Source organism: Stereum hirsutum (genome assembly GCF_000264905.1).
Source record: "Stereum hirsutum FP-91666 SS1 unplaced genomic scaffold STEHIscaffold_12, whole genome shotgun sequence".
NCBI classification, from domain to species: Eukaryota; Fungi; Basidiomycota; class Agaricomycetes; order Russulales; family Stereaceae; genus Stereum; species Stereum hirsutum.
This window is the reverse complement of record NW_006763142.1, coordinates 358,570-377,094: the sequence shown is the minus strand read 5'-3', so window position 1 is coordinate 377,094 and position 18,525 is coordinate 358,570. Positions and strand designations below refer to the sequence as shown.

At 50.1% G+C, this 18,525-nt stretch overlaps 5 protein-coding genes across 5 annotated transcripts; 4 read left to right on the top strand and 1 right to left on the bottom strand.

Annotated features, from left to right (window-relative positions):
* Window positions 1-2,854: 2,854 nt before the first annotated feature.
* On the bottom strand, window positions 2,855-3,770 carry STEHIDRAFT_159404 (uncharacterized protein; the record flags this gene model as incomplete). Its single annotated transcript, XM_007306873.1, has 5 exons — window positions 2,855-2,974; window positions 3,064-3,176; window positions 3,254-3,337; window positions 3,418-3,615; window positions 3,716-3,770. 5 exons carry the CDS (start codon window positions 3,768-3,770, stop codon window positions 2,855-2,857), a joined length of 570 nt encoding a protein of 189 aa, XP_007306935.1.
* Window positions 3,771-5,912: 2,142 nt separating this feature from the next.
* STEHIDRAFT_132915 (profilin) lies at window positions 5,913-7,097 on the top strand (the record flags this gene model as incomplete). Its single annotated transcript, XM_007306872.1, has 4 exons — window positions 5,913-5,925; window positions 6,154-6,251; window positions 6,543-6,680; window positions 6,966-7,097. 4 exons carry the CDS (start codon window positions 5,913-5,915, stop codon window positions 7,095-7,097), a joined length of 381 nt encoding a protein of 126 aa, XP_007306934.1.
* A 749-nt stretch (window positions 7,098-7,846) lies between these two features.
* STEHIDRAFT_170270 (uncharacterized protein) lies at window positions 7,847-11,577 on the top strand. The gene is made up of 6 exons (XM_007306871.1): window positions 7,847-8,334; window positions 8,440-8,507; window positions 8,577-8,591; window positions 8,739-8,944; window positions 9,019-10,803; window positions 10,939-11,577. Exons 1-6 carry the CDS (start codon window positions 8,077-8,079, stop codon window positions 11,148-11,150), a joined length of 2,544 nt encoding a protein of 847 aa, XP_007306933.1. The 5' UTR covers window positions 7,847-8,076; the 3' UTR covers window positions 11,151-11,577.
* Window positions 11,578-14,293: 2,716 nt separating this feature from the next.
* On the top strand, window positions 14,294-14,859 carry STEHIDRAFT_62109 (uncharacterized protein; the record flags this gene model as incomplete). The annotated part of the gene is made up of 2 exons (XM_007306713.1): window positions 14,294-14,497; window positions 14,533-14,859. Coding segments are annotated over 2 exons (531 nt in total), but the record flags the coding sequence as incomplete, so codon positions are not given.
* Window positions 14,860-15,481: 622 nt separating this feature from the next.
* On the top strand, window positions 15,482-17,415 carry STEHIDRAFT_113047 (UROD/MetE-like protein; the record flags this gene model as incomplete). The annotated part of the gene is made up of 12 exons (XM_007306870.1): window positions 15,482-15,691; window positions 15,775-15,832; window positions 15,900-15,919; window positions 15,976-16,044; window positions 16,106-16,177; window positions 16,242-16,338; window positions 16,402-16,470; window positions 16,536-16,723; window positions 16,799-16,879; window positions 16,942-17,043; window positions 17,113-17,210; window positions 17,289-17,415. The coding sequence occupies 12 exons, from the start codon at window positions 15,482-15,484 to the stop codon at window positions 17,413-17,415; spliced, it is 1,191 nt and encodes a 396-aa protein (XP_007306932.1).
* Between the last annotated feature and the right edge of the window lie 1,110 nt (window positions 17,416-18,525).

The following is an 18,525-nucleotide window of genomic DNA, read 5'->3' as shown; positions in this document are numbered from 1 at the left end:
TAGCACATGCCAATGAGGCCGACTAGTCAAAAGAGAGCTGAATGTTGAGCAGAGTGCTCAGTGGGAGGTTGAAGGCAAGGGGCCAGCACGACATGTGGCTTTATTTGCGCGGAGTTTCAACCCTTGTCCGGTATTGTCCGGATCGTGTCAGGTTGCCACAACTTGCCAACAACTTGCTTGAATCTAGCTCGATACTACTTTCTTCACATAACACTGGTAAGCCCAGGTAAGGTCTCTATTTTTGAACGAAATATGTGAGTAGGCATCATCCGATTTGTAACCACCGAGTTGTGCGACACGCAGACGTCGGCAGTACGCCTTCGATAAATCGGAAGAGGAGTAAATACTCTTGACCGTGGAGGATTGAGTACATTGACCGAGGTGTGTCAACAGCTGCCTAGCATGCCTCTCTTGTTTCAGAGCCACGAAGAAAGTCAGTGGTTACATACCAAACGTTACGTATGGTGCTGCCAGTGGAAGGATTTTCAACGGTGAACTGGGCATCTCAGTTCAATCACCGCCCTTTCTGCTCGCGGGGTATTTTTTTTGAATCATGAGCACCAATCGAGTACACACACGCCCGTGTCGCAGCTGTCGACGTCTCGATTCTGATAATTTATCCTTTCCACCAAAGACTTGGTTCTGCGACAGCTGCTGTAAACAAGAGGGCTAGTCTTCCGGTTCTGGGCCAACTGATGCTCGACAATTCTTCTCTTACGCCAGGAAGTATAAGAATAGTGGTATATTACTCGACATCAAGGCTTCCCTGCAGCGATCACCGGCGTTACATCCTCCCCGATATCGCTGCAATGTCAGACGATACATTTTCCGCATCTGCCCACATCATGAAGCCGCTGTAAAGACGTCTATCCCAATCCTTCGAGAGGCCCACATAATATCGTCTGCATTCGTGGTTCTTCGTTCGAAAAGTAGCTCAATGTTGGTTGAGTTGCGCAATCCGTTGGGAATGAGTGTCTTTGCATGCCCTACCCAACCAGCATGGACGCTTGTTGACGAGGGCAGCAGGTAAAATTCCCCTGGGGCCCTGAAATCTGCTACAGCCTCGTTTTGGATGCGAAGTAGGGATACTTTCGGCCATCAGATCGAGGCGCTACACCGTGTTCTTGCTAGACGGCGTTCTATGTTTGACTGACATACACCTATTCGCCCGAGTTTATCTGCCACTTTGTCTCCGCTAGCTCCGAAACTGGGCGTGTCTCTCCACGTTTGAGTCTACTGATTTTCGTAGGGGCTGGTCACGTCTCACTGAAAACCTGGAGATGTATAGGGCAGAAGTAATGATGCATACTCGTGACAGGTATATTTCACTGTCGCAGACGAAGGCTGATAGGTAACCTAGTCAAGGGCGCCAATCATCGCGTTTTACTTTCTAAGCCGCACATATCCGCTACAGTGTGAGTGTTTACTCAGGGCAACAACATCTGTACAGCTTCATTTCTTCCGTTATTGCTACTGAATGCCTCTATGGAGTTGAAAACCTGTCATATAGGGTTGCATTTTCGTTTCTTACAGGGACTGATCGCCTCAAGCGTGGTCCGGAGCCGGTGTTTTCTGCCCCAGTCGACACACGGGGCGGTCGTCACGGCATGCAACACCTACTCTTTATTCACTATATAAACAGCCGACTAGGTTTCAGCGGATGCACCAAGAAAACGCGGTCACTGTCTCATAAGTACCACCACTCTTTGACTTTCCACACACTCCTTGCCTATGATGCAGTTCACATCACTCATTCTTGCTGCTCTCTTGACTTCGTTCGTTGCTGGGAACCCGGCACCCGCGACTCCTTCGGGCCAACCTGTCTCCTGCACGTACTCGTGTCATCCAACTGCTGCCGGTCCTTCCTCGCTCGACAATACCTTGCAATATCCATCTCAGCATGAATTTGTATGCGAGTGAGTTACTCTCCCTCCCTATCTATTCGTAGCGAAAGGACCACACACTAACTAAGAGTCCGACTCCGTAGATATTACCAGCCTAATGTTCAGCACTTCCTATGTGGGTACTCCACAGTATGTGACTTGCCTTCCTCTATCGTTGTTCCAGGTATCTCACCGCACTGGATGATATCCGCCGCCACAGCTCGATGGTCACTTTACAGGCGGATACACGCCGCAGTGCCCAACTTCCGCCGTAGCTACTTGTAGCCCGAAGAAACGCACCGCTCTCGATGACATCGTTCAGGCTCGCTCGTATAAACCAACCAAAATACGTCGCATCTCTCGTTTGGAAGACTAGACACATGGTATGTTTGATTTCGGCTTCATATCGGTACCCAATTTCATCGGTCTGACTCGAGATTTTCGGGCTTTCAATTCCAGTTTCTACGGGAGCTGATTCTATCCTAAGGCTCGGGATAAAAGAGAATTGTCCCCTGCGTTTGGCCTTCCTTAGTACTTTGTTTCTCTTGTAAAGCTCGTTCAATGAGCTTGTCACACTCCTTTAGGGGTAATTCGACGAACTCTCATCACATTTGATTGGTCTTAGATGGACCTCATATGTTACAGTATTGTGGCGTTTTCCTGCAGAGAGTAAGTAACAAGCTTTGACTCGGTTCTCAGTTGAATCGAGAAACCGCGCTTTCCAGAGGCAGCCTCCAATGTTCTATGCCCGTTAGAGTGATCCACGGCCATAGCATATATTTTCCACATAATTATCTCGACAACGACAATGCTCCACTCGACACTGCGCACCCATTGCATACCATACCATACCAGACCCTAGCTGAGCGTATTGCTTCATTCAAGGATAGAACACTCTACCAACGCATTACAATTTCACGTCATCAGCAGTGCTGACTCAAAACAGGGGAGGATGAAAGTAACGAATATGCTCACTCGATAGCCCAGTCATTCCCCGCGTAGCCAGGGGAGAGACAAGCTCCGCCAGCAGTGGCCGTCGGCGCGGGCCAGTCACCGAAACAGTTATCTGCAGTGATAATGCCGTTGAAGCCCTAGCACGACGATAATGAGATGTTAGTCCATGTAGGAAGAGTCAAGGTCAGGGTGTAAGGAAGCAAAAAGGAGGTGGATATGGACGCACGAAGTTCAAGTAACAGACGCTATACTCCTCCACGTCGTAGTTGAGGAACGCAAACGCGCACGTATCGATGGAGAATTCGCTAGAGGTTTGCGGCGGGGCGAGGAAGCTCTCGGCTATATAGAATATTATGATATCCATGTGTCAACGAACCGAACGCGAAATGGGGCGAAAGATAGGGTGTGTGACCTACGGTAAAGATCCTCGAGTGCGTCCGCGAGCGTCTGACAGTCGAAAACGAAAGGCTGTTCGCCGAGGTTCAAACAGTAGGTAGTGCCTATCCCATCCCAAAGCACATTAGCATCCATCATAAGTACTCCTATATCGAATACGAAGAACGAGATTGAGAGTACATACATCCACCATCAGAACACGACGCAGTCTGTCTCTCCTCCTCTTCCCTTTTCTCCGCGCGAGCACTGGTGCTGTTCGCCGAGGCAATAAGGGTGGGACAAGTGGTAGTCTTGATGTTGATGTCGAGTCCGTTGTGATGGACGGTGGTGCTGTTGATGACGGTCCCGCCTGTACCACAGAGTTCGCGTGGGGTCGGGGGTACTAGTAGTGTGTCGATGTGGAATGTGGGATGTAGGGAATGAAAGGTGTTGAATATCGAGTATAATACGAAGAGAGTCGCACAGAGGGATGGTCTACTTACCGGCAAGAGCAACGCGCATGAGAGCAAAGAAAGCGAAGTAAATGGTGCTCTTCATAGTTGGATTATGGACGACAGTTCTCGTGTAGGGATCCGGTGTAAGGCAAGATTCAGAGGCAGTCGTACTAAGATAAAACAATATCCGGTGAGCTTGGGCCTGCCAGTCTCGAGTAACACTCGAGTCATCTTTTATACCTGTCCAGCCCGGAGCTCCTGCGGGCCCTAAGTCAATGATTAACAAGACAAAACTGCTGGAGCCGTTCGTGCCGTCGCCCATAAAGTGGAAAGCCCCTTGACGGTGCAGCTGATCCTCTAGTACTCTGGAGGCTGCTTGGCATGTAGGTCCAAATCTAGTCCAGGTAGCTCAAGATGCGATATTATTGTCCACAGGTGTGCCTTGAAGGCGGATTCGAGACCAGGCATGGCAGAACACAAAATGATGTAGAAGTCAGCCATCGGATTCGGATGGATCGGTGCAGGTTTGAAACTGTATACTTATCACTGATCATGGCGAGGTGAAGCTAGATCCAAGGATCCATCACTTTATTCATAGAAAGATGCGCATATGAGAGTAGTGAGTTGAACCTAGATTCCTATCCTCTGAGAACGATGGCGGTAACGACCCAAACTACATCCTATCCTCATGATCGGCGCTGATGGAGGATAGGTACGAGATGCTGCAGTTCACATCACAGACCGGCTTTATGTCGGTGTTGGAGTTTACTTGGCAGAGACAAGTTTGAAAGATGCGTTGCCCGAGTCGCTCGAGTCCAAGCCGTGCATGATGGGGAGTGATTGTTCGAGTCAGTGCGAGAGACTGGACGAAGAAGTGAAGGAATGTCGGATGGACAGGACCACAAAGGTTGCATTGAAGTTCAGGACACTCCTAGGCCTAGCATCACAAAATATCACCGTCGATTCGTCTCTGAAACCCGGAACGAGCGAAAGTCCTTCCAAAGAAGTGCGTGTTCCTAGCTTTTGACCAGTGGTCACGGTGAAAATGCGGAGAATATGATTGACAGCCCATGGGAGTCGGACTACGAGTCCAACATGTACCTGATCCATAGCGCCGCAGAGCACGGATATCGGCCTTTGTGAGCTGCGCGTACTAGAGCAGTAGAGTCTCGCGCGAGGAAGGCAGCAGGGCGTTATAGGGCTGATAAATAGGGTGTATCAATCTGCAAAGTCTGCCTATACAGTTTTATAACTAGAGAAAGGAGACCCGGCCGTCGTGCATTGCACATCGTGCCAGTGTGTTTTATTGTCTCGAGCTAAGAGATCGGCACATTTACTTCTGCATGTTCGTGCCACACTTGTAGACCGAAACATGACATGAACATCGTCCAAGTTTGCATTTCCTCGGCTTGCACGAAGCCACCATACACGAAAGAGCAGTCAATCGTGGAAAGTTAGGAAAAGCACCCCTAAGAGGCGTCAAGACCAGAGTGAAGTCCGTCAGGCTGAGGAGCTCTAGCAAGGGTGATGAGGACAGTGGTTTTTGCTTGTGACAACTCGACAGTGCAAGTTCCGAAGAGTAGGACCTTCATTTGGTGAGGATGATGGGTTGACGGCAGTTTAAGGGTTCGTAGCCAAGCATAGACCTTGCCAGAGGGATGAACGAGGATGTGACAGCATCATGAAGATGAACGACAGAAAGAAGAGGAAATCCACGGCCCCAAAGCCACAATTTCCGCGAAATGCATCCAAATACGTTCCTATTTATGCCCTAAGAAGCACGTGTTGCTCACAAAAAGCGGTCTTCTGCAGGTCTCCGTCCCGGGCATTCCCTTCCGAAGTAGGGTCGAAGTAACGACCAGATTTTCTCAGAATAATCGTTACCCTCAACCACGCGCTTGTATCTCTTTGCCCTCTCCTCCCTGTCATTCCCGACACATCCTCGCCTCTGGACGCAGGCAGCATGCATAACCAGGCCGTAAACACAGCTGAAACGAGGGCTCAAGGCGGCCTCAAAATCAGCCTGATCGGGGCAGATTTGCTATATCTGATGGCGATCTCCGTCCCGCTTCCGGACATTTGTTCCGCCCAGCCAAAGGAGTGCTCGGGGCTGGCTGACGCTCTCCTTTCACTACCACCATCATCAACCATCTCCTCGAGCCTCTTTCTTGCTCTCTCGGATTCATAACATTCCTACTTCTTCCCTCCAACTTTTAGCTTTTCGTCAGAGTACAATTAGGCTGCAATGTCTTGGCAAAGTACGTTTTCTCCTGTCTTTATCTCCGTCATACAGCACAAGACATATTCGCGAGTACCCAAATACATCGTCATTTGTGGCCCGCTCGATATTGCTCGCTTTTGCGTGTGGTCTGCATTTTATATCGACATCGTACTAATTGCTGTTATTTTGAACCTTGCTCCTGGGTGACATTGGAACCTACGGCGATTTGTGGCATGGACTTGGAATCGGTATTGCGGGAATGCAGCATACGTCGACACTAACCTTGTGGGCAGCGGGATGATTACGAAAGCGGCGATTCTCGGACAGCAAGGCGGTGTGTGGGCTACGACGGCTGGGTATAACGTACGTTCGGATCTCGATCATGGTCTTCTTCCTCTTCATGTTTTCATCATCTCCTCCCTATCTACCCCCTCTATATCGGCCTCTGCCCAATCCAACTACTGCCACATCTCTTTTCTGTACATCCGTAACTGGTATACTGACTTTCTATCCTACTCTGTTCCTCGTATTTCTGGCCCTCATCACACTTACGATCGCTCTACATCCTCTCAACACGCCTCACCTACTACTATCGCTGGTGGTGCACGAACAATCCGGTCGTTTCGTGGGCTCACCATCAACCAATTCATACAGCTCTCCCCAGAGGAGCAGAAAGCCGTGATCAACGCGTTTGTGGACCCAACCTCCACGCAAGCCAGTGGTTTCCGTCTCGCGGGTCAGAAGTACTTCACGTTGCAGGTGAACGACAGAAGTATTTATGGGAAGAAGCAGGTGCGTTTACTGGCTCATTCTATGTCATTTTCTTCTATGCCGTTTTATACTACCTCCACCCTTGCACCTTCCGGGGGCGATTGGTTTTGACTCCTACCATTTTTCGACCATCCATTCCTCGTGCTCTTACGTCTACCTCCCATTTCTATCTCGTCTTTCGGTTCCGCGGTCCAGACATGTCATGCTCACGTTTATTTTGTTATCTCCGTCTACGATTACTCGTGTGATGCCATGGTCAACAACATCAATACGATCTACAACATAACGATATGACCGACCGCACAGGCTGACGGCGCCGTCATCGTCAAGACGAAACAGGCCATCCTCGTCGCGGAATATGCTGCACCGATCCAAGCCGGCCAAGCGACACCCATCGTCGAGAATCTCGCTGATTATCTGATCAACGTGGGATACTAGTCGTCTGCCTTGGTCTGTGTGTTAGAACGGTGACGGTGAGGAGTGGGCGTTGTGACGAGTTAGATGAGGCGCTGGAGTGACCACGAATCGTGATGGATGTCGAGGCAGGGAGGAAACGAGGGGTGAATGTGTGGCGGTGGCGGTGTCGGCGGGCCTCTGTACGTATCTCGGAAGATGTGCAAATATCTGTATTAAAGCGAAAGGATTATCGATGTCGGCGTCCGTGCGAGCAGAAGTGCCCTAATAATACTGCTGTCAGAAGTAGATTGGATGATTCCAATCGGATAATGTGGGAGATGGTAGGACCGTGTATACAATGTGGGGACCGAGGAAGAAGGACGCCGTGGTGGAGGAAGGATGGAAGGTCCGAGCATGAGTTTGAGCCTGAGGTGAAAAGGAACCAAGGTCGACGCTTTTGTTCGCGATGCTCTTGCTCCCAATTGTCTTCCTGATCCTTTCCCAAGCAACTCCATCTTCGTCTATTCGGCCAAACAAAGGTGCAGACAAACCCCGTTCTCAATGAGGCAACCGCATGCCTCGAAGGGCCCAAAAACGCGGTGATCAGCACGCCAAACACGCGTCATTTACGTAAACACAAGAACCAGAACGCGTCGCGGTCGCGCTTGTGCCACTTCTAAATTCTAATTAGCAATTTGCCCCAAATCCGAATTTGTGCAGACGGCGACGGTCATGCGTCGTGTCCTTCGTCCTCCTTTGTTCTTTACCACCACCATCGCCACCGTCATCTACTTCGAGGTCGACGACGATCAGCAGCGTGGAGCGATATTCTGCCGATATACACCTTAGATATTCGTTTGCAATTCTCGAAAGCTCAGCTTCGACATTTTCACGCGTTCATAACTTCTCTCCTCGTTGTCAAACGCGCCACTGTACCAGGTTCATCGAGGATATCGCGCACTAAGTCTTTGTATACCTACCGCTGTGCTCAGCACCAGTACTGCTCACAGTCGTCGCCACCATGGCCGCCGGCGATCCCTACCATGTTGTTCTCCGCATCCGCTACAAAGGTCTCAAGATGCTGAAGATCAGGGACTGCCCGACACACAACTCTGTGCGCGGAAGGGACCAGATGTCGGAGCTAAAGAACATGCTGAGGAAGGATATGGATAGTACTTCGTTGAGGTTGGGCAGCTCGCTGCCGAAGAAGGATAAAATCTTTTTGAGTGGCGATTTTGGGGATGCTGTGGAGGCGCATTATGAGACACAAAAAGGGAATGTGAGTGGCTTTACCTTGTTATTCTTTTGGTCGCGTGTTATTTGGGCGAGAAATGTGGGATTGGTGAAGAAATGTGCTGATGATTAACGTTGTATGTATGGGTAGTGTATGGTCATCGCGTTGCAGCGCGGTATTGGCAGCATGGACGCGAAGAAACTGGAGAAACTATCTATGTGAGTTATCCTGACATTCAAGTACACCACTGCATTATAATACTAACGCCGTCAATCCGAACCCGTCAGAATCTCAGTCGAACTGTACGTTCAATACCAGCCATAAAACCTCCTAGTCTCGTATTCTCATTCATTGACGATGGCACAAACTGACTTTGTCTTTTCCTCACGTTCCCCCATCCTTCCAACACCACTTCCATCCTAACGCCCCTGACGCCCCTAAAAAATCAGCTTCGAAATCAAATGCACTCGCTCCGGTTCCGAACTTCCCCTCGACCCGCGCGATGTCCCGACCTTTAGCTCCTACAACGGCATCCCTCCACCCGTCGAAGTTTTCAAACCTCGTCAGACAGGCTCCTACGCTACTTATCCTTACGCACGCGTATCCTCCACATCCAAGTCTTCACCCTCTGATCAATCTCCTTCGGTAGCAAAAGGTCAGTTCTACGAGCTCTTCACCCTCGTCCTCCAAAAGCCCTAAAGTGATCAATGATGGCGCTCCGTACTACAGACGAGAAGGATAAGAACGGGAAAAGTACGCCAACCCCGACTGGACCAGATCTGAGCAGAGCCGTCACCAATGCACCGACGGGCCCTAGATCGAACGCGTTGGGCGTTTCGTTCTTCTTCGATCAGCCTAAGCTTGCATTCGCCGGTAATGCGACTAGTACGACGGCGGCGACGAGTAAGGACGTGGAGGGAAAGACGGTCAAGCAGGCGAAAGAGCCGTTTGTTCTGGCTTTGAAGAAGGACGCGAAGGCTCTTGGTGTCGTGGAGGAACCGAACACGCATGTGCACGCGACGTCGAAGGTTCCCACTGTGGTTCCTGTTTCGACTTCATCCACTCCGTTTGAACAGCAATATCCGAATGCGACCTCTGATCCTCGTAAACGCGTCAAACTATGTATCAGCATGACCACCAACCCCCCAGAATCGGATCCCTCTTCATCGCAGGAAACGCAATTCCGAGCACATTCACCTTCCACGTCGTCTTCTTCACAGTCGCAGGGTACCGCCGAAACTTCGCCTCCGCCACAATCTGAGAATTCGAACGACGCTGGAAAAACCGACGGCGCCACCCGGTCACATCATGTTTTTGGTGTGGCGTCGTACGTCCCCTCTGCGACTTTCTCCTCCAAGGCATCTTCATCACAAACCCCTTCGTCTTCCTCCTCAAACATCACTCTCGCTCCTCCACCCTCCACCGGTCCTCCATCTTCTACTCTCACAGCATCATCCGCTTCGATCTCCACCGTCCCACTCCCGTCCACGTCCAACCCCTCCTCTCAATGGGCTCCAAAATTCAAGAAACCGCGCCCAAATCTCGACCCAATTGCGGAAGTCGCAGGTCGAGCGAGCGAGCGAGCGGGGCCTGAGGAATTGTTGGGGATGATTGGGAGGTTCAGGAAGCAGCATGAGTCGAACTCTGCAGATGCGACTCTGTCACGGAATAGTAACTTCGTTCTTGTGGGCCGAAGGCCGGATTCACGTTCAACGCGTTCGAGTGAAGGATCGGAACTGCGTCAAACGCGTACAGAGCCACACGCGTCGTCGTCTACGCCTGCACCACTTGATCACGAGCACCCCATCGTCTCCGACCGAGATTGTGTACAAGCCGAGGACGAAGACCGACTTCATCAGGAGGCCGGACACCCATTATCCAGGATTTCAGATAGTTGCCGTATTCCGGACCAGGACGTTGTCGATACCACCAAAGTCGAGGTTGAGGTTGAGGTCGCCGACGAGCAACATCGGCGAATGCGAGACGTGCGGGCACTTTTGGGGCGACTACCGCCTGAGCTGGAGGGTTTGCTTAGGGCATATTATCGTGGGGAGGATCAGCGAGGAGCGGAAGATTGTGGTTCGTCGAGGTCACAACCGCAGCTCCATTCGCCTTCGCCTTTGCGGCCACAGGAAAACCAGGATGAATGTGTTTGGGAATCGGAGCGTCACACACTGAAACGGAAGGCGGCCCAAGCGGAGGAAGAATGTGAGAGGTTAAGAGGAGAGGTCAAGAGGAGACGGATGGAAAATGACGATGTGAGGAGGTTTGTCAGAAAGGTGATGGATGAGGAGGGATTGTGTGGTCCTGGAGCTGGACTCGGGGCGAAAGAAAGTGGTCAAAAGCAAGTGATAGCACGGCCGAGGAAGAGAATCAGGTCTGGGAGCGAGAATGGAGAGGTCGTCGAAATTGACGTAGAAGATGAGGCCGTGCGCGATGGGTTGTATGGTGATGTGGCTATGGAAGACGGGGAGGTTGATGAGGAAAATAATGATGATAATGGCGACATCATGAGTGAGTTTTGATTTCTGCGCTTCGTTCTGTTGAATGCCTTCCAAAGGTCCATTCCCCTTCATCACTTTGACCGCTTTTTTGACTGACCGAACTGCTCGTCCCCGCTCCCCCAACGCTTGTTCCTCTCCCAAACAGCTGACCTCAAAATACTCCACTCAACCCTCACCTCCCTGCACACCTCCCTCTCCTTTGAAAAATCAGCCCGCAGAGCGGCCCAAGTCCGTCTCAGAAGAACAGAAGACGCGCTGAAAGACGTGGAGAGGGAGTGTCGAGAGCCGTTTGTTGTCCCGGCATTGTTGCAGGCTTTCTTGGGAGTCAGTAGGATGACGGATAGGGTTATGGAGTGATTTAAGCCTCGATGGATATGCCGCCCGAGCTGACAGCTCAAGTCAGAGTATGGGGATATGAGCCTGGGGGCATTGAGAAGAGCGGTGTGGAGGGTGGCGGTGGCGCAATCAAACACTGCCTGCGGACACGGACCACCGGGATGGGAGGACTACTGTGGACTCGGACATCGCCTCAGCTCGGTATTGGACACCACAGCGGAGCTGAACCATTTGGTATCAGCAAGCAGAAGTAAAGGGGTTGTAATGGACTCATCTTGGATTCAGCAGCTTCAGACAGACATACGATTCGGGGAAAGAGAGGCAGGAGGAGGCCGCTGATCTATTACTGACAGGTCTGCTTTGCAGCCTACCATCATCTTCTTTATCATCACAAGCGTTCGGTATGTTATAGCTATGGCGCACCCACCAATTTTATTTAGATGCATTGCGGTTTTCTTGCCATACTATTGTCTTCGGGGCTTGGCTGACAACGCCGTTCCATGATCATGATGGGCTGGGGCCAGCTTCCACCACTGATAGACAGAGGGCTCCATTGAACACGATGCAGCGTTGCGTCGCAACTTGAAACACAGGTGAACCTTGATGCTTCTTGATGCTCCCGGTTACCCCAACGTTACCCTGATATTATGACGAGGCAATGATCCCCTGGCTAATTGCACCACATACCCCGCGCCCTCTATCCTCGCTTTCTTCCCTTTACTTGGTTGCTGTTTAAGTATTTGTCTGCTGCTAATCGAGATCTAATATGCAGGATTTTAGCGGTGCCAGTGAAGAGGTGGGCAATATGAACGTGAGTATATTGTTAGGCCTCTCATCCCTAACCCCTTCGATTATTGGCCGACTGATATCCCTCCTATGACAGCGTCTCCAGACTCAACCGCTGCGCTCGGACCAGAGAAATAGTTCTGGTACCAATAAATTGTAAGTGCTTCTCAAGTCATCGCAACTTACATGGCACTACTAACTCATACTCTTCAGACATATCAGCCTAGTCAGCCACTCTGGACGATTGCCATATAATTCGGCAACAAACGTCCATTTCGAAGACAACCCCGACAATGATCAACATCTCGTGCATCAGTGGTCGACAGAGTACCTTGCCCTCGAGCATCCAGTAGACGAGACTGGCATGCCACTACCGCTTGAGCACTCTCCCTCGCCTTTTCCCCGATACGGCCATGCTTTGACGACGACTTGCACGTCATCTGGCGAGTTCTTTCTGTTCGGTGGCATGTCTGCTCCTAAACAACGCCACAACCACACTCACAACCCCCACCCCAATTATGGCCGTTCACGCTCTCGCAACCGACGCCACCACGATGCACCCCGTGGGAAGTCAGCGTCCAGGACCGAAAGTGATCTCTACATCATCTCAGATCCTGATCACACCAATCCTGGAAACATCGACACACAACTCTCAGCGAGGCTCCTCCACGCGACAGGCGAAAAGCCGCCTCCCCGTATCGGTTACTCATGTGCTCTGATGGAGGGTGGCGATGGTCTGGTAGTCTGGGGTGGAAGGCCTGGCTCGGCTGCTGCTCATGATGCTGTGAGGCACGGTAGGACCGAGACATACACGGAGAGTTTGCCGTGCGCAAGACATTCGATGGATGGTACCAAGCATACGTGTGATTCTGTGTATTGTCTTGATTTGGGTAAGTCATTTCCTCCTTCGCTGATTATGTTCGCTTTCACGTAAGGCCCGATTTACTAATACCTATACTTTTTTGTTCCCCAAAGGCACTCATGCGTGGACAAGACTCGAAAGTAGGACGCAGGGTCCTACAGGTCATGATGGGGTGAAAGGTCACGCTGTGGCGCTGGCCGGCTCCTTACTTTTCGTCTTTGGTGGCATTGGGAAGTCAAATGATTTATGGACATTCAACTTTCGAGGCGAGTCAAATTTCGCATACCCTGGAGGTACCCTGTTGGCGATCGCTTACGTTCCTTCAGATCAACTTCCCGGCTGGCAAGTATGCAAGACTCGAACTTTCAGTTCCAAACCACCACCTCGCTCGGGGCATACCCTCGTGTCTTATAAGGGGAAGTTAATCCTTTTCGGAGGGGTTCACGAGAAAGTTCACTACGATGATACCTGGCTCTTCGATCCTTCTCGCCACAAATGGACTAAACTTCAATGCACAGGGATACATCCTGCAGCTCGACAGGGACATGTCTCCGTCGTCATGAAGGACGTTATGTTTGTCTATGGAGGCCGTGATACTTCGGGGTGCCTCATTGGCGAGCTTATTTGCCTTAGATTATCCGGTAAGGTTCCTTACTATCACTTCTCTTTGTCCTGTCCACTCGCACGAACAACTGACTGCTCGATGCAGATAATACCTGGTTATCCTTCGACGATTTAGAGTTAAGGCCTACCGGAAGAATGGGGCATTCGATGTCGTGCAGTGGATCAAAACTGTTTCTGATTGGTGGAGAGGGAGAAGTCTATTCACCGAGGAAAGTAACCAAGAACAATGTGGTGTATACCATCGATATAGGTGAGCTCTATATGGATTATATAGGATTCGTTGTTGACTTACCGAGTACATCATGTAGGACATCTCCTATCCGTCGGCGACGTGGATGAACAATTCGAACATCATGCCCCTCTGATTCCCAATATCCGTCGAAGGTACAACCGAACCAGCGCAGCACATACGTCGTATACCTCTAATGCCACAAGGAGCTCCGTCACTGCCAGTAGCCCCGCCTTCAGCGAGTTCTTCGACAGTTCTAAACTGGAAAAGAGACAACGACATACACAGGTTACTCGTCACTCCATACTTGGTCTTATACCCTCCTTGCTCCCCCAGTTCCAACTCCTCCAACGCGCACAAACGATTTCGTCCACTACGATCGCCTTCAGTTATTCGGCATTCGAAACGTACACTTATTATCGAGAGTTGACACATGCCACCACGGATTCTGAAATCGAGGAGGTTTTGAGGAGATTGTTGCAGGAGTGGCAGTTCGTTGGAGTGTCGGTATGTTGTTCTTCGACCCCCCTGCGAAAGCTGGTCTATGGAGCTGAATCACTACCTATATATAGTTGATTGGAATAGCGGCGTATGTTCTTCTATCTCAAGTCTATGAGCTCTGGGGTTAATATCTAACAACAATTGTTATGTGCACCTCCTAGGCTCGATGTCACAATTTTTGGGTTTTCGCCTACAGCTAATCCAGCATTATACGACATCGGAAACCTTGCTTTAGGTGCAGTGTCTGTTTCAGCTATAACAGCGGGCCTCGGTATACTCTTCGATGGGTGGTTTCTCTTCAAATACAGCAGTGCCGACCCTAATAAATTCAAGGCTTGTCTTCGCCTTCAGTATCTCTGCATTATTGTATCGCTTATTTGTCGAACCTTGACCTCATTTAGATCCTCGCGACCGACACTCACTCTTCTTACTTCTACTTCTCCATTCATTCTCGTCTTCCAGGCCTCATGGCGTTCATCTCTTGGGCCTCCACTGCCATCGCACTATTCACCATTGCATGGCAGAGTCGTTGGTCGAAGACTGTCATCACATTCTGCAGCTTGGCTTTGTTTATCTATTTCCTCGAGTACCTGGTCATTGCATCTCGCCGCCTAGTCGGCGGCGTGTGGTGGATTTTCACGTCTTTAATTCCTTGTCTCGCAGGATCGCTTTGGCAAAGGGTAAGGACAGGGTCTGAGTTCATCTCTAACTCATTGACACGCGGTTAAGACGACATCACTTGGGCTGGAAAACGAATCGGACTGGACATATACGTATGCTCCATATTATTGTCTCCGTTGTTATTCCAGGACGTCTAAGAAACATATTATTTATCGGTGAATCAACTGCCAGATGTTCACCCCTATTACATATTGTTTTGGGTGTGCATGACTATATCGTCATTCGTACAATGCATCGTCATTCCCACCAGCACAAGTCAAATCGCACTCATCGGACCCGTCTAGCCCATCACACGGCCACATATGCGTATCATGGGTTATCGGTCTCTCCAAGTTATTTCAATCTCCTTCCAGCGGACTAACGGATCATGCGCGGAAAGGCGATGGAACAGAAGCTTTTTGACATGCTCCTGTGAACTTCGTGCTTTTGCCGTCGCCAACTCGCATCGATCGCTTCTGTCATTCTCTCGGTTGGATATGGATTAGTGAGGATTGTGTATAAAAGCTCACAAAAGCTCACGGCCGTCGCACTCATTCTCTTCACGCGCTCTTGCCCCTGCTATATATTGAATGTCGACGTCTCTGGCAGAGCATCGGCCCTACACTTCTCAAGTCTCGCACCGTCATTCCTCCTCCGACTGTTCAACCCATCAGTATCCTCGGCTGCATCATGACTCTTCATTTGAACCCACCCTTCCGCGCGGACCACATCGGTTCTTTGAAGCGTCCCGCGTCGTTACTGCAGAAACGGCGCGAGTATGACGAGAAGAAGATATCACTTGAGGAGTTGGTAGCTGAGGAAGACAAATCTATCGACGCCATTGTTCGTATGCAAAACGAGGTCGGGATCAAGTCTGTCACGGATGGCGAATTTCGAAGGGTAAGTTCCACATTTTAGATTACACTTACGAGGATCTCTTCAGTTCGACTTACCAGAGCTTGTATCTCGCATGGCTCGTGTAGCATATGTTCTACGACGGAGTCTTCGACAACTTGGAGGGAATGAGATACGTTTCTGATGGTTCGTTACATTTACTTCAGTGCCCCGTACTATCGGTCCGGTTACAACGCATTTTTCACGAATTCAGTTCCACTTGAATGGTTCATGGTATGTGCATTTCGGCCAAGCATGTTTTTTTCTTCTCTCTGACTTCTGAGATCCAGGATTATGTACCCGATACCTTTGCCTTCAAGCAACACTCATTCAAGAACGCTGCGTCGTATTTGTGTGAGGTGCATGACTATTCTCTCATTCTATCTCTCGATCATTCAACCATAACAATCATCATCATAGGGCAAGCTACGCCGTACAAAACCATTTTATAAATCCCAGTTCGAATACCTGAAGAAGATCACTCCGCCTGAGGTCTGTACAACTCTGAATTAAAATCTCTGGTTCCGTTGCTCAACGTTGTGCATAAATACTCTAGGAACACAAGAATATCAAGCTCACCATGTGTGCCCCTGAGTGGTTCCACCTCCGACACGGAGAACATGCCTATCCGAAAGATGTTTACGCGAATGATGGTGAGCATAATGTGGCTCTGACGATATTCCGTATGACCCCTCTGCTTATCATGTTGTGTGTAGATGGGTACTTCGCGGATATCGCTGTGGCCTACCAAGAAGAGATCAAAGAGTTATACTCACTTGGATGCCGTACGTATATTTTCGAACTCGAACGCTGTCAACAACTTACGTATCTCTCCTTTGCAATACACCAGGCAATATTCAATTCGACGACCCTCTCCTTGCTTACTTCTGCGCTGAATCTATGATCACTGGCATGGATGAGGTCGGCATCGACCATGAGAAACTGCTTAGCACGTACATCAAGGCATATCAGGCGTGTCTCCATGGCAGACCAGCAGACATGAACGTCGGTCTGCATCTTTGCAGAGGAAATTTCAGGGTGAGGTGTTCTCTTTCGGGTGACTAGTTGTGACGTGAGGTCGGTGCTAACACGCGAATCTGGTTGACTCCTTAGGATGGCAGACATTTCAGCGAGGGCGGGTACGATAGGATTGCTGTTAGGCTATTCACCGAGATTCCTGTCGACTGCTATTATGTGCGTCTTTATATTTCATCCTGACTGATATTGTCTATTTAACCACTGCGCTGCCGATGTAGCTTGAATACGACACCGATCGAGCAGGCACATTCGAGCCACTCAAGTACCTTCCGAAAGAAAAAGTCGTGGTCCTTGGTCTCGTCACGTCCAAATTTCCCAAGGTACGTTCCCGCGTATACTGTCCCGCATAGTTTCAAATCTGTGGCTAACGACAGGCAATCTTCCTTTAGCTCGAAGACAAGGAGGAGCTCAAGGCCCGCGTTCACGCTGCTGCAACTGTAATCGCAAATGGTGTTGAACCACGCTCCCAAGAGGAGGCTCTCAATCAGTGAGTTCCGATGCCTTCCATATCCGTCTGTTCAAGAATATTGACGGTAACGCGACGGTCACAACCTGCTATGTCCAGAATTTGCATCTCACCACAGTGCGGCTTCGCGTCTCACGCCGACGGAAATCCGGTCACCGAAGCTGACGTGGTCAAGAAGCTGTCACTGCTGGTGCAAACGGCGAAGGAGATATGGTCGGACGCATGAGAGACATTTTAAAGCGGGAGTACTACTAGTACGTTGCATCATCATACCAGTGTATAAATTGTGAAGGGTCCACTGTAACGATACGAACCTTTTCCTGATTCATTGTGGACTGGCCTGGGACAAAAACATCGAGCTCACCACTGATACTGAGCTTCACGCTGCTTCACCTAAAGCGACGCGAATTAGGGCTAACATCGGTCGCCCATGCCTCCCAGGTGGTGGCATCATTCCCACATTGTCATGACACTCTTCCCGAGTCTTTTATCGTGATTCAGCGTCGCAGCTTGCCTATTTTCCTCCGATCTCGAGATCTGCGGCACGCTTACAGCCTAAGCCTTTGGGCTGTACACCCCTCGCTATACTTCCCTAAAGCTGCTGAGGTCCGTCCTTAGAATAGTTTTCTACCACGTCGCCTTGCCTGCCCGCAAAGAGCTCACGGCGAATGCGATGTACTTGTGGCTCTACCGTCTGCCTTGTACAGCGAACTTCGTGTCAAGTATATATCATGGTCGTACTCTTCGGGATTGGAAATCTGTTGCACGCCTTGGGTTATCTCGGGACTGGTTCGCTACGCTCCGACTCTCATGGACTGTCTGTCGTCCAGTTCAATCGCTGCTTTCTTTCCCACCACATAATCGAGTATGGTTTCGAGCTAAGTGCATTCGAAGGCACTTGAGCGCACATAACTGTAATATTTTACAGCCGTTTCAATAAACCTTGTCGGAGGCGACTTTCTCTTCGCGCCGTTTCTGGGCGCATCCCCCGAGCACCAGTCGCGGTCCGTTTCACTCCGGCGCGGTGTATTCCTCTCTGACCCTATGTGGCGAGGCCTGTGGCGGAGACCTCAAATATCTGGATAGAGAGAATCTGCCTGTGCATCTACCGCATAAGGTCTCTCCGCTTCAAATATGCATTTGTATATTTTCATGTATGCTCAACTACAATTTCCGACCCATGTTTGACATCAGTGAGCTGTTGTAGTTGTATGACCCAACTTCTCGGACACTGTTGTCGCAATTCATGGACTCCACAGGCTTTCTATTCACATGAAAAATATGTACAGCAATTTTCTGTACTTATTTTCAGAGTGCAGACACCATACCGCCTCAT